Source organism: Eubalaena glacialis, chromosome 1 (assembly GCF_028564815.1).
Source record: "Eubalaena glacialis isolate mEubGla1 chromosome 1, mEubGla1.1.hap2.+ XY, whole genome shotgun sequence".
NCBI classification, from domain to species: Eukaryota; Metazoa; Chordata; class Mammalia; order Artiodactyla; family Balaenidae; genus Eubalaena; species Eubalaena glacialis.
Genome location: NC_083716.1, coordinates 150,959,162 through 150,975,496, shown reverse-complemented (window position 1 = coordinate 150,975,496; position 16,335 = coordinate 150,959,162). Strand labels below are relative to the sequence as shown.

Genomic DNA, 16,335 nt, shown 5'->3' with positions numbered 1-16,335 from the left:
AGCATGCAGAATTGCAGGGTTACTTATATGCATGTTGGGAATTGCTGCAACCACATAAGGCAGAAGAAGGTAGAAAGTTAAAAGAGAGACACCAATTCTGTATTTGTTATACAGGCAAAAGACAGTGTTTCAGAAGTCTTTGGGTCATCAATCCAGAGTGTGGAGTACAATGTTCTCTAGATCTAGTGGGGTCTTATCCACACATACTCAGACTACCTATGACTCTCAAATTCACTGTGTTTGTTTTCAGGGATTATTTTTCCTAATCTTTTTCAAACTTGCAAATCTCTCTACTTTACCTTGTTTGTCAAGATATCATCATAAATTTAATCGATGCTAGGTTGGTCTTGTTTCTTCAAATAACCTTAATTTTTTAATGTTACGTTTAAAGGGAAGCTGATAAGTAACAACCTGGTGTCAGTGAAAAGTTGTGTGCATCCAAAATTAAATTTGAAGTGAGACACATAATTCATTTCATATTCATCGTTTTCAAGAAAGGCATTCAACTACTTAACCAAATAGCCTACCAGCTTTATATTAATTAACCTTTGTTTTATTTTTTATTTAATTAGAACAGATTACATATGTGATAACTTATAAGCAATATATAGTACTGATATTTCCGGATAATTAACACTTTCTCATACAAAACAATCCTATTCTTAAACTTTAGTCTTTTCAGAAAAAGATTCCCAACAATAAGATTTTATAAATGTTCTCTGGTACATTTTTTAAAATTATCTATTTACTTAATTTTGGGTTAGTTACACTTTTAAACTTTTATTTTAGAAATTTTTAAATATACAAAATAGAAGGAATTGTAAAATAAATTCCCTCGTATCTATCACCCAGCTTCAACAATTATAAATACATTGTCCTCTGATATATTAATGTTCATCTTTATCCTTCCCCAACAGTTTATGTAACTTATTCAAATATTTGGTGGTTAAACGATGAATGATTTAGATATCGTTTTTGTGGATATACTCCCACCACCAGAGCTATGGAAACTCCTAAAGATGCTAATGAAACAAAAACTTTTCTTTTTAAATATAAACTCATTTTATAAGAGATATTCTGTGAGATAAACCTATTCTATGACCTACTCCTCTGAATTTTTTTCTCATGGCTTTGACTCATGCTTACTTTATAAAACTAATCTACCTTCACATACATGCTGTTGTAACATTTAAACATTGACATTAGTATTAATTCTCATTCTTTCTCTCCCTCTGTGTGTGTGTGTGTATGTGTGTGTGTGTGTTTGTGTGTCTGTCTGTCTGTCTGTCTCTCTGTCTCTCCATTTCTTTAATAGTTTGGAATGACTTTGAATTTTGCCTTTAAAAGAATATTCTCTCTGAATATGTGTGTGGATGCTTGTGTAAACACAAATGTTTCTATGTGCTAGCCATTCTGTGTGCTAAATTGTTTACATCCATTACCTCATCAAATACTCCGATCAGTGGTACTATTAGAGTTTTTATTTACAGATGAGCAAACAGAGGCTGAGATTAAATACGCTGGAGTCAGTGACAGATCGAAAATTTGATTCCAAGCTTGTCTGATGCAAAAACATATGCATTGCCACCATTCAACGCTGACACAATTATTTAATGACATTTTTTGAAGGTCTAGTACTTAAGTTGTATGGGAACCTACTCATCAAGAAGGTCAATATCTTCTTGACCACACATGCCTTTAGCACACATACTTATTAAATGTATTCTATAATGTTTTGTATTGTCTTCTAATCATTTCATATTTGGAATTCCCATATCCTATAAGAGATTATATACCTCTCAAAAACTGAAGTCATAATGAATACTTAGTTTACATCACTCCACATTTCCTTAAATGGATATAATAAATTTTTTAAAAGAGAAGAAAGTTTGAATCGCATTTTGAATTTTGTTCCAGAGGATTGTTTCATTTTTCCAAGATATCCACCAAATTCATATACCTAAGGATCATTCATAGTAATGGAAGAATTGCAAAATAGCAAAGCTATATACAATTATAATGAAAACAAATTTATTTTTACCAGTAACTTTACCACTTCTGACCAAAATGTTGTCAGAACTGATAATAGGAAAATTTGTTGAACTGTCACTGTCTCTCCAGTTCTTTGCATTTCCCCTCCCCAAATCTCCATGCTGTCCATTGGGTTGGTTCTACTACCAAGGTAGAGAAGGCAACTACCATTTATTGATTACCAACCATGTTCCTACTCCAGTACCAAATGCTTTCCCTTTGTTATTTTATTTAGTGACATGATATTAAAGAGTTAGATGTTAGAAGCATGAGAACAGAAGTTAAGCTATCCAGTTTCCCAATTCCATCTGCCACTTGCTGGTCAAGTAATTTAACTTCTCTAAGCTTGTTTTCTCATCTGTAAAACATGGATAACTTTAGCGATGGCCTCATGGTGGATTAAATGAGATAATCTATATAAAGCTCTGAAAATAGTATTTAACGTATAGTAAGCACTCAAACATTAGCTAGTTGTAATAATTGTGGAACTGTTGTGTAACTATAGTATAATACTATAGAAACATGCATCAGCAGCTTAGGCCACAGTCAATGAAACATAAACTATCTATTACCTAATAGCCTTAGAAATCAAATGCACAACACGAAACATTTGATGCCTATCGTGTGGAACTGTTTATACACCATGAATTTGTAGAGTTACAAGTAGTATTTAGTAAAAAATAAATTGTATTATAACACTTGCATGTTTGTATAAATCAAAATATATGATATCCTTCTGTTTCCCCTCTGTATCCTCTGTCATATGATCTGTTCCATTCATGTGCATCTAAATATCATCTCCATGCAGAATACTTTCAAATTCATGTCTGCAACTCTGCCACCTTCACTGAACTTCACCTTGGTGTACCACACAGGTTCCTGGAAATCTCCTTTTTTATGTCTTAACATCTCAAGATCCAAAAATTCAAAACTAAACTTTCAATTGCTATCCACACCCATGCACACTCAATTCCCAGCTCTTAAAATCTGTTTCTCTTCCATTTTTCCCATTTCACTTAATGGATTCCCTGCACACCCTTTGCCTGTCCTTACTCTGAGTATGCCAAAACAAGAAACTGACAGTCATCCATGATTCTGTTCTCTACTTCATTCCCTACATCCAATTATCATTTAGTCCTGGCACTTAGTTCTACCTCCAAGATATTCCTTGAATCCGTTCACTTCACTGCTATCACCATATCCCAAACCACTGCCGTCTTTGCCTGGTCCTTTGAAATAACCACCTGATGTACCCATTCTCCTGCCTCTCTATAATCCACTTGTATATGATATCGTGTTTCACCCCTGCTTAAATGTGCTTCTTATTCCCTTGGAATAAAATCCCAAATAATTACCTTACCCTGCAAGATCCATAAGATCACCCTCTTCAACGTCACCTTCTTCCCCTTTCCTCCTCACTGCCCCGTTTCTGATACATTGGCCTTATTTCTGTTCCTCAGTCACCCACTTTTTTCCCCCATTAGGGCTTTTGTATCTGCTGTTTATTTTTCACGTCCTCCTCTTTATACTGCTCTCCTCATCTCTCAGATTCAGTGTAAATATTACCTCCTCAAAGTGCTTTCTTTTCCTGATTACCTTCTCTAAGTAGATCACACACCTGCTATTCTCTCTCATAAGAAAATTATTCTTGAACATATTTCAGCTGCTGTAATTTTATATTGATGTGTTTATTTAGTCTGTCTCCCCCACTGGACTCTAAGCTCTGGGAGGGTAGATAATGCATCTGTTTCTCTTGTGATTGTTTACCTAGACAGTGCCTAGCATGTCATAGGCACTCAATAAATATTTGTGAAATGAATGACTGAAACTAGAGCATTCTTTCCTTTTCTTCAGAATTCTTTTCTGGACAGATTGGGATGCCAACTTTCCTCGCATTGAATCTGCCTCCATGAGTGGTGCTGGGAGAAAAACCATCTACAAAGACATGAAAACAGGGGCTTGGCCTAATGGACTCACTGTGGACCACTTTGAAAAAAGGATAGTTTGGACAGATGCCAGGTTTAGAAAATGATTTTTTCTTTATTTTCTGTTACCTTCCTCAGATAATGTTTACAAAATAAAAATTGTTCTCATGTGCACATATCACGTATACACACATTGACATCAGTGGTGATTTTTGTTTGTTTTCATTATGATGGCTTTTTTTAATGTTTCTACAAATCAGATACAGGCCCATAAAATATTTTTTATACAAATTTTTTGTCATTTATCTAAATAGTATAAGCACATCACTGGACTATTTGAATGAGTTTTGATATACTACTGATGCATTTCCTTTTCTGTAGGTCAGATGCCATTTATTCAGCCCTCTATGATGGAACAGGCATGATAGAAATCATCCGAGGTCATGAATACCTTTCTCATCCCTTCGCTGTGTCTCTATATGGGAGTGATGTCTATTGGACGGACTGGAGGACCAACACATTATCAAAAGCCAATAAGTGGACAGGGCAGAATGTCAGTGTGATTCAGAAAACTAGTGCACAGCCATTTGACCTTCAGATATACCATCCCAGTCGTCAGCCACAGGGTAAGTGCTTGTTATGAATTAACCACCAGAAATATTTTTACCTTAATCATATAATATTCAAACTGTAAAATAACTTTTGTAAGTTAACAGTTATTAATATTTTATGTATTGTATGATGGAAGTGGTGCCAGCCTTTATTTTAATTAGCTCAGGATTTTTTTTCTTTGCTTTTATTTATTTTACACACAAATAGAGAAATCTTAGAAATTAAGTGTTTTAACCCAAGTCCCCCAATTTTTAGTCACTGCTATTGCATCAGTAAAAGATACTGTGGGAAGCTGTGGAATGTCTTCCGATTTGGAGTCTATTACCTAAATATGATCAGTAAATTAGAGGAAGACACCAAGGACACATTTATGTTGGCCCCCAAATGGTCACTGTGCAGTATATTGGGAAGAGAGGGAATAGTGTATAATAAAGGATAAACCATCTGCTTTGAACTTTTCTATTTTAAGAGAATTCAGTTCACATGGACATGTGTGTTACCTATCCCCATGTATTCCACATTTTGGTCAATAGTAATCTCTACCTTGGTTTTGTGATTTCATTTCCTCCACTCAATCCTTGTCAGAGTTAATTCTAAGCCTCACATTTCTTTTTCTTTCTTTTTTGTTTTTTTTTTCCCCAGGGTACCATGGCCATTCTGTGTAACATCAGCTCATTCTTTTATACCTCTTACCTGACTCTTCCCCATCATGATATATGTCATAACATATGGAAATCTCATTCCAATGCAAATAATGTTCCCATTATCATTAGCATATTTTTGTTTGAGACTTATGATGCTCAAATGACAAGCTCTTTCTCAAAGAGGATATATTTTCTCCTTTTCTCCCTCTTTCAGTGTAGAGTAAGCAGATCTTCCACTTCCTTGGCATTTCTGGTCTTATGGACCACACTTCAAGACTTATTTTAAATTCATGTGGTATTGTCTTATTTTAGACTTGATTAAAAATACTCACCTCTGTGGTTGAAAAATTCTATGTCTGTCCTGTGTCTTTCTTCAATACTTGGCCTTAATTCTCCCTTGAAACTATTTCTCCTACCAAAGTGTCCTCATTGGTAAAATTTTCTGCGCTCTCTCTCTGACTTACTCTGATTAAATCTAGTTATCTTGCCAGAAACTAGAAATTTCTCACTTTTAATTTTCTTATATAATTGATCCTTCTTTGTCACATGGGATTTTCTACACACCCTAAATTATGTGAGCAGTTACCTTAATCCTTTCCTATTATCCTTAGCTCCTCTACTCCTTTCATCCTACAGACCTGCAAAGCATGAGGACATTAAAGGGAGAAAACAGCTTAGTCATTTTTGTGCCTAATAGGTATTCAATAAATATACTGGATTTAACTAAATTGAAATAAGGCAAAAAATCATGATTCTGACCAGAATATGCCACTAGTACAATAAAAAAGATACTCTTCTCTAAGACATAGAGATTGCCAACAAACACATGAAAGGATGGTCAACATCACTAATCATTAAAGAAATTCAAATCAAAACCACAATGAGGTATCACCTCACACCGGTCAGAATGGCCATCATCAAAAAATCTACAAACAATAAGTGCTAGAGAGGGTGTGGAGAAAAGAGAACTCCCTTGCACTGTTGGTGGGAATGTAAACTGATACAGCCACCATGGAGAACAGTATGGAGGTTCCTTAAAAAAACTAAAAATAGAGCTACCATATGACCCAGCAAGCCCACTACTGGGCATATACCCTGACAAAACCATAATTCAAAAAGACAAATGCACCCCAATGTTCATTGCAGCACTATTTAAAATAGCCAGGACATGGAATCAACCTAAGTGTCCACTGACAGATGAATGGATAAAGAAGATGTGGCACATATATACAATGGAATATTACTCGGCCATAAAAAGAAATGAAATTGAGTTATTTGTAGTGAGGTGGATGGACCTAGAATCTCTCATACAGAGTGAAGTAAGTCAGAAAGAGAAAAACAAATACAGTATGCTAACATATATATGGAATAAAAGAAAAAAAATGTTCTGATGAACCTAGGGACAGGACAGGAGTAAAGACGCAGACGTAGAGAATGGACTTGAGGACACAGGGAGGGGGAAGTGTAAGCTGGGACGAAGTGAAAGAATAGCACTGACATATATACACTACCAAATGTAAAATAGATAGCTAGTGGAAGCAGCTGCATAGCACAGGGAGATCAGCTTGGTGCTTTGTGACCACCTAGAGGGGTGGGATAGGGAGGGTGGAAGGGAGACGCAAGAGGGAGGGGATATGGGGATATACGTATGCATATAGCTGATTCACTTTGTTATACAGCAGAAACTAATACAACATTGTAAAGCAATTATACTCCAATAAAGATGTTAAAAAAGAAAAACAAAAAAAAGGAAAAAAAAAGAAATATAATCAAAATAATAAAAGTAAAAGAGGAGTTCTTCATGGGAAAAAAAAAAAGATATTCTTCTCTAAAACCTTCCATCAGTATGGAGGAGTATGTAGTCATAAACACTTATGGGATTGGTTTTAATTGTTATAATTGCAAAAATGTGTACTTATATGGTTTTGTACCCACATTTTTCGGTCTTTTGTGGGAACTTCAATTTTTATGTTTGGAAAAATTTAAATGAATTGGACCATGAAAAATGGCCTGGGTCTATGTATTATATTTTTCCTCCCTCAAAATAGAATCATTGTATTTCATTTAATAACTGTCTGATTTACACACGTTGTCATGATCCCTAGCAAATTCATAGAAAGGGAAGAAACATGATACTTCTGAGCTTTCCTGACAATTTCATATATATAGAAAGGAAGTGAGACATTCAGTGTAACTCATTTGGTTGAGGGGAGATTTTCTTGACATCTTTACTTAAAAGATGATTTATATGTGACTTCTCCACTTTGCATAAAATAAGGAAGTTTTTACTATATGGATCTAATGTAACATATTTTCCCAGAATTCAGGGCAGATATTCTAGTCTCTAGTCTACTAGAGAGAATGCCACCTATGATGAGAACTTGCTATCTCCTAAAGGAAATTCAGTCAGTTTCCAAATTTGAGAATGATCGGAGAACATTCTACTTTTCCCCATTGTAAGGATCACTGAGCATATAACAATCATTATCCACCTTGTTTATCTGCTTCGGTGAATTAATGCTTTCACTGCTGGGGGGTGGAGGTGGGAAGATGCAGAAATCTACTGACTGTTTTATTCCCAAGGGTAGAATTACAATGAAAATGGTGACAAAGGTTCAGCTTTAACACAAGTACAATAATAGCCCCCTGTTTTCTGGTGAATAATAATGTAAGGTTCATGAAAACTAATACATTTTAAAAATACATGACGTTAGGTTTTATAAAATTGAAATGTATGTCTCACAAATTAAAGAAATAAAGGTTAAAAATATTCTTTGAAGTTATCTAATCCTCCAAGTAGGAAATTAATTAAAGTTTTAACACCAGTTTTCTTACAAGTAAGCGTTCATTATACGCATAAGTTTCCAGTTTGGTTATTGGGCACTTAGAATTTTTAAAAAAGAAAATCTAGTTTAGATTTTTTTTTGGTGTCTAATGTTGTTGTTATATGGGATTAAGAAGAAACAAATCAAAGCGTAAATATATGAAATAAAGGAGCACTAGTGGGTATTTTAAATCTAATTTTTTTTATGGTACAAGAACTTAGAGTTAATGGCATGGCCTTGAGAGTCCAGCTGCCTGGGTTCAAATCCTATCCCTATGATTTATTAATTGTATGATGTCGGGCAGTTTACCTAACCTCTCTGTGCCTCAGTTTCCTCATCTTGAGATAATAGTATTTACATCATAGCATCTAGTAAACATGAGTTAATCATCATTTAATATAAGCGTATCAAGCATGAGTTATTATGTGAAAAGATCTTAGAATGGTGTCTCATACATAATCAGTGCTTTGTGTTTATATAAGTCAACTGTTAAAAAGTAACAGTTGTTGCGATCATATCATTTTCCTAGCCTCCTTTTGTTGAAATTTAGGTTACATTAGTGTTTTAAGACAGTTTTGAACACATTTTCTCATATGTAAATAATTCATAATGGCCTTAATATCATACTTTTATAATCATATCAATTTTTATATGAAAAATGCCAATAAAAATGTGAAACATAGTCTGAAGGAGAGCAATATGATTGATTTATCAAGAGAATCCAGGTGCAGTCGAATGAGTAGATTATCAAATCTCTTTTCTCTACATTCAGGTTACCATCTATCACCACTCCTCATACACTAGTGCATGATATAAAAGTTATGGTTATGTTAGTAAAAGGAATGTTTAAAAGTTTATTTAACATCGTAAAATAATATTTGCTCATTACCAGTAAGTTAAAGAATGTAGAAAAACAGGGAACAGAAAAATTGTAGACCTATTTTTCCAGCTCCCAGAGCAACAAACATTTCCATGTTGTTTCTTCTGGTTATTTCAACAGAGGTATTGAATAACACAATAATAAACAAAACTTTCACTATCTGTTGATGAACTACTACGTGCCATTTAGGTTTTACTTTTTTTTCCTAATCATCAGAGCCATCAAACAAGGTAGTTATTCCCACTTTCTGTGAGGAAGCCGCAGCTCGGGGAAGTAAAGTAACCTGACTCAGAGTAATAAATCTCATTGAAAGGCAGGCAGTACCAGGGTTTCAATGAGCGTGCCCAACTTCATAGTCCATGATTCATTCTTTGCTAAATTAAGAAAGCTTTTGTATCTCTTCATATTTAATATCATGCTTTATTTTTAATTTTGTATCTTCCTTTTTACACTTAGCATTAGCAACTCTCTTGCTATCATTGATGCCTTATCTCGTTTTTAATAACTACGTATTTTCACATCACATGTGACTATCAAAAATGTTCCCAATTATTTGTCTATTTTTGGATACTTAGTTTGATTTTAGTTCATTTCTATTCTGTCACTAATAATTTTAAGGCATGTATCTGTCCATAAATATCATTTTCCATATTTTATAGTCTTGGGTTTTATTGTTGCTGTTAGCAAGTTATATAACCTTTTGTAGTTGCCAGAAACAAATACATGAACATAAGCCCTTCCAAGAAGCAATAGCATCACTGAACCCCAATGAAAATTAGATCATTGTCTTTCTTATATTATTTCTATATTTATTTTTTAATCTATTTTCTTTGCAACTTGCAAACATACAATACAGTATTATTAACTATAATCATCATGCTGTATATTACATCTCCATGACTTATTTACTTTATAACTGGAGGTTAGTACATTTTGACCTTCTTCATCTATTTCAATGGGCAAACCCCACCTCCCCCTCACCACTCACACCCATCTCCAGCAACCACCAATCTGTTAGTCTGTTCTGTTCTCTGTATCTATGAGCTTGGTGTTTTTGTTTTTGTTTTTTAAATTCCACATATAAGTGATATCATACAGTATTTGCCTTTCTCTATCTGAGTTATATCACTTAGCATAATGCCCTCAAGGTTCATCCATGTTGCCAGAAATGGCAGGATTTCTGTCGTTTTTATGAATAATATTACATTATACACACACACACATGCACATCCCATACCTTCTGTATCCATTCCTCCATCAATGGACACTTAGGTTTTTTCCATCTCTTGGCTATTGTAAATAATGTTGTAATGAACATAGGGGTGTATATATCTTTTCAAGTTGGTCTTTTCATCTTCTTTAGATAAATATCCAGAAGTAGAATAGCTACATCATATGGTAGTTCTATTTTTAATTTTTTGAGGAACTTCCATGCTATTTTCCATAGTGATTGCACCAGTTAACATGCCCACCAACAGTGCACAAGGGTTCCCTTTTGTCCACGTCCTCACCAACACTTGTTATTTCTTGTCTTTTTTATAATAGCTATTCTGACAGGTGTGAGGTAATATTTCGTTGTGGCTTTGATTTTGCCTTTCCCCGATGATTAGTGATGAGGAGCACCTTTTCATATGCCTGTTGGCCATCTGTATGTCTTTCTTAGAAAAATGGCTATTCAGAGCCTCTGCCCATTTTTTAATCAGATTTTTGTCTGTTTGATATTGAGTTCTATGAGTTCTTTATATATTTTGGATATTAACCCCTTATCAGATATATGATTTGCAAATATTTTCTCCCCTTCAGTAGGCTGCCCTTTTGTTTTGTTGATGGTTTCCTTTGCTTTGCAGAAGCTTTTTAGTTTGGTGTAGTCCCATTTGTTTATTTTTACTTTTCTTGCCTTTGATTTTGGTGCCAAATCCAAATATTTCTAGTCATAGAAATGACACTTAGGATTTATGTATTAGCCATGAAGTTATGATATTAAAGTGAAGATGATATTAAAGAGGGGGAAATTGGAGGTAAGGCAGGTGGTTTGGATATATAATATCTCCTGTGCCAAAAAAGTAAAGCAAGAAAGTCTAGAGTAAATTAGGAAGGACACAAAGTAATAGTTTTATTGTGACAGCAACCGTAGGGACTGAGGACAAAAATTTGAATATGAAATACTGGGAAATTCAGAACTAGAATTTTATATACATTGTATTATAATTTAGTATAATCACATTGTATCTCCATATGCTTTGGAAGATATATATTCACTCTATTCCACTAATTGGACTGATAACTGGACACTCTAACCTAAATTTTTTATTTTCTGTGTCTGGTATATATTGGGAATATATAGCATGCAGTTGATACTTATGGCCATTTACTGAATAAATACATGGGGAGAATGTTGTTTCCTTAGCACAGAGGGAAGTTCCATAAATAAACATATTTGTTACTTTTTTAATGAGCAAGAACATCAAAATTGTAGGTTTCCCTTTAAGGTAAAAATGAATAATTTACATTTATGAAGCCATCTAGTCTAAATATATTTTTATCAGAAAAACACAGTTATTAATTGAATAAATTTTGAGTATATTAAAAAACAACACAAAAACATCATAATGGTTTTATGATAAACCCTTCTTGAGCCATATGTTAGTTTCTGTTTGGATAATGAGATCTGGTCTTGCATGATTAAGCACTAGTAAAAATGGTTTCATCATCATGACTTTGTAAAAATAAGAAAGGTACACACTTATATCATGTTTTATTTAGTGCTTTACAGGTATTACTCTCAATCTGCACAAAGATTTGCAGGAAAAATCTTTTTCTGAGAGGCTTTCTCACTTCAAAGCCACATACCAACAATAAATCTTTGTATAATTCAGATTTTATCTGCTTCACATTCATGGTTAACACCATAAGAACTATCTCAGTACTTAGAACATGTATGGTTATTTAATATTTTCCTAATTCTGTTTTAGTTACCCACGTAGATAATAAAATATTTGAGTAAAGGAGTATCATTTATTTATTTGTGTTAACTACAGAGTCTAGCTAAGCCCTTTATAAGAACAATATTAATAATTATAATAATATCACCTAATACACTAATTTTCATTGTAATTCCATGAAGATGATTATTAGCAATCCAGTTTTACAGATAAAGAACCTAAGGCAGAGAAATTCTAGGTAATTTGTTCAAGTTCTAATAGCCACAGGATGATTGCCCAGTTATCTGACCTCAGGGAGCGTGACCCCAGAGTTCTTGCCTAAACCACTGTGCTCTAAAGGCAGAAGACTGAGTTCTTATTGAGATTCTCCTTGGAATTGTTATATCAAATCTCCAGATGGCAGTAGAGAGTCAAGTGTTACTGACAACATTCACATGGGACAAACTAATTCTTAGCTTCTTGGAGTTTGTAGTCTAGAAGGAAAACAGACTAAATTAACAACTAGGATCAATCAATTATTATTATTATGGATGTATTTTGAAAATAAGAGTATAGTAAATATATTTTAAAAAGTAGCATCGTGTGGTCCTAAAAGGTCCTTGGGCTTAGCTTAATTCAATTCCTTCCTCTGTCACTCACTAGCCTTGTTACCTGAGGCAAATTAATTAACTACTGGGTTCTTATTTCCTCATTTGCAGGTTAGAGCAGCTAGAAGTAAGGAGGGAATAAATGGGAAACAAGACTGGGTTGGAATCAAACCATGGTGGGACTTAAAAAGTCCCGTTACAAAGAAATTTCTATTTTTCTGCTTTAGGATAAGTGGTTCCAGGGATGTCAAACTTAAACGGGCATCAGAATTACCGGAGGGATCATTAACTCACATATTTATGGCCTCTACCCAAGATAGTCTGATTCAGTTGGTCTGGGGTGTGACTTGAGATTTTGCATCTTTAACAAATCCCATGGAATGCTGATGCTGCCTTAAGAACCACTGCCCTAAAGGAAGGAGAAAAACATTAAAAGTATTTGGTCAATGGAGTGAAAAGAGCAGATGTGCATGCTGAAACTTGACTTCATCTGTACAAGGGGCAGACTGGAGAGAGACACAGAACTACAGCAGGAGACTGAAAGGATGCTACTTCAGTAGATCAGGAGATAGCTGATACCAGGACAGAGAGAATGGTAGAGTTGAGATATACTTAGAGACGAAGTCAGTAAAACATAGTGATAGAGATTTGTGGAGTAGGGGAGTTTGGGGAGAAAAGGAAAATTTGGGATGTCTTTATTTTTCTGGTTTCTGTAATTGGTTTCACCATCAAAATGTGACATAGAGACCACATAAAGGAGAGGTCAGCAAAATTTTTCTGTGGAAGACCAGATGGTAAGTGTTTGAGGCCCTATGGGCCATATGGTTTTTGCTGAACTACTCAGCTTGGCTGAGGTAGTGTAACAGCAGTCATATGAAAAATGAATGAGCATTGCTGTGTTTCAATAACATTTTATTTATGGACAATGAAATGTAAATTTCATATAATTTTCATGTGTTATGAAACGTTATTTTTTATTTTTTTCCTACAATTTAAAAAAGTAACTCATGGACCAGTATTAGCCTGCAGGCCAGAGTTTACTGACACCTGATTTAAAGGATAAACTGAAAACTTACACTTTGGATATATGGAATTTTAGGTACCTCTGGGACATAGTTGAGTATTCAGGGTTATAAAGGCAAGAAGAGTTTGGGCTGGAGCTAGAGCTTTTGTAGTCACTCAATTGTAAGTTGAAGACAAGAAAACAAATGAGATTCCCTAAGAATAGTACAGAAAATGAAAAAAGGACAAGGACAGAACCCTGGAGAAAACTAACATTCAAGAGAAAGGCAAGAAGGATGCTGAGAAGAGGGTGGCCAAGGGATTCCAGAACCAAAAGAGAGCACAGTCAAAAAAAGTAAGAGAAGAGTTTCAAGATGACAGTGGCCAAAAATGTTAACTCTTGCAGAGAAGTCAAGAAAGATAAAGACATAACAGCACGGTATTCATTAGATTTGGCAACCTGGAGGAGGGTCAGCTGTAATTTTATTTAGAACAATTTCAGTGGAGTTGTTTGCATATGTCCTAGTGATCCTAAGTATGTCTGAGGCTAGATATTAGTATAAATGTCCAAGTCTTTTTACTAAAAAATATAACTTATTAAACAATAGTACTATATTCTTAAGTAACTAAATGTAAATACAAAGAAAGACAACCTTCATAGCAATCAGCTTAGGAGACATAGTAATCAAGAGGAAGATTCTGGAGTCAGACTGGTTCACATTCTAGCTTCGTCATATCCTGGCAGCATGATCATTATCTATCTTAATTTCTTCAAATATAAAATTTAATAGTTTAATAAAAATGCATTAGTCTCTTTTTTTTTTTTTTAAACATCTTTATTGAAGTATAATTGCTTTACAATGGTGTGTTAGTTTCTGCTTTATAACAAAGTGAATCAGTTATACATATACATATGTTCCCATATCTCTTCCCTCTTGCATCTCCCTCCCTCCCACCCTCCCCATCCCACCCCTCTAGGTGGTCACAAAGCACCGAGCTGATCTCCCTGTGCTATGCGGCTGCTTCCCACTAGCTATCTATTGTACATCTGGTAGTGTATATATGTCCATGACACTCTCTCACCCTGTCACATCTCACCCTTCCCCCTCCCCATATCCTCAAGTCCATTCTCTAGTAGGTCTGTGTCTTTATTCCCGTCTTGCCACTAGGTTCTTCATGGCCTTTTTTTTTTTTTTTTTTTTTTCCTTAGATTCCATATATATGTGTTAGCATACTGTATTTGTTTTTCTCTTTCGGACTTACTTCACTCTGTATGACAGACTCTAACTCCATCCACCTCATTACAAATACCTCCATTTCATTTCTTTTTATGGCTGAGTAATATTCCATTGTATATATGTGCCACATCTTCTTTATCCATTCATCCGATGATGGACACTTAGGTTGCTTCCAGGTCCTGGCTATTGTAAATAGAGCTGCAATGAACATTTTGGTACATGACTCTTTTTGAACTATGGTTTTCTCAGGGTATATGCCCAGTAGTGGGATTGCTGGGTCGTATGGTAGTTCTATTTGTAGTTTTTTAAGGAACCTCCATACTGTTCTCCATAGTGGTTGTATCAATTTACATTCCCACCAACAGTGCAAGAGTGTTCCCTTTTCTCCACACCCTCTCCAGCATTTATTGTTTCTAGATTTTTTGATGATGGCCAATCTGACCGGTGTGAGATGATATCTCATTGTAGTTTTGATTTGCATTTCTCTAATGATTAATGATGTTGAGCATTCTTTCATGTGTCTGTTGGCCATCTGTATATCTTCTTTGGAGAAATGTCTATTTAGGTCTTCTGCCCATTTTTGGATTGGGTTGTTTGTTTTTTTGTTATTGAGCTGCATGAGCTGCTTGTAAATCTTGGAGATTAATCCTTTGTCAGTTGCTTCATTTGCAAATATTTTCTCCCATTCTGAGGGTTGTCTTTTGGTCTTGTTTATGGTTTCCTTTGCTGTGCAAAAGCTTTTAAGTTTCATTAGGTCCCATTTGTTTATTTGTGTTTTTATTTCCATTTCTCTAGGAGCTGGGTCAAAAAGAATCTTGCTGTGATTTATGTCATAGAGTATTCTGCCTATGTTTTCCTCTAAGAGTTTGATAGTGTCTGGCCTTACACTTAGGTCTTTAATCCATTTTGAGTTTATTTTTGTGTATGGTGTCAGGGAGTGTTCTAATTTCATTCTTTTACATGTATCTGTCCAATTTTCCCAGCACCACTTATTGAAGAGGCTGTCTTTTCTCCACTGTATATGCTTGCCTCCTTTATCAAAGATAAGGTGACCATATGTGCGTGGGTTTATCTCTGGGCTTTCTATCCTGTTCCATTGATCTATATTTCTGTTTTTGTGCCAGTACCAAACTGTCTTGATTACTGTAGCTTTGTAATATAGTCTGAAGTCAAGGAGCCTGATTCCTCCAGCTCCATTTTTCGTTCTCAAGATTGCTTTGGCTATTCGGGATCTTTTGTGTTTCCATACAAATTGTGAAATTTTTTGTTCTAGTTCTGTGAAAAATGCCAGTGGTAGTTTGATAGGGATTGCATTGAATCTGTAGATTGCTTTGGGTAGCAGAGTCATTTTCACAATGTTGATTCTTCCCATCCAAGAACATGGTATATCTCTCCATCTATTTGTATCATCTTTAATTTCTTTCATCAGTGTCTTATAATTTTCTGCATACAGGTCTTTTGTGTCCTTAAGTAGGTTTATTCCTAGATATTTTATTCTTTTTGTTGCAATGGTAAACGGGAGTGTTTTCTTAATTTCACTTTCAGATTTTTCGTCATTAGTGTATAGAAATGCAAGAGATTTCTGTGCATTAATTTTGTATCCTGCTACTTTACCAAATTCATTGATTAGCTCTAGTAGTTTTCTGGTA

General features: G+C 34.7%; 1 protein-coding gene across 1 annotated transcript in view; it reads left to right on the top strand.

The window, feature by feature from the left end:
- LRP1B (LDL receptor related protein 1B) overlaps nucleotides 1–16,335 on the top strand; it is a gene marked incomplete at its 5' end in the record, with an annotated part of 1,521,642 nt that overhangs the window by 875,784 nt on the left and 629,523 nt on the right. Inside the window, 2 exons of the mRNA XM_061199746.1 lie at nucleotides 3,886–4,050; nucleotides 4,338–4,582. Coding sequence (XP_061055729.1) covers nucleotides 3,886–4,050; nucleotides 4,338–4,582 — 410 coding nt within the window. The remainder of the gene's footprint in view (nucleotides 1–3,885; nucleotides 4,051–4,337; nucleotides 4,583–16,335) is intronic.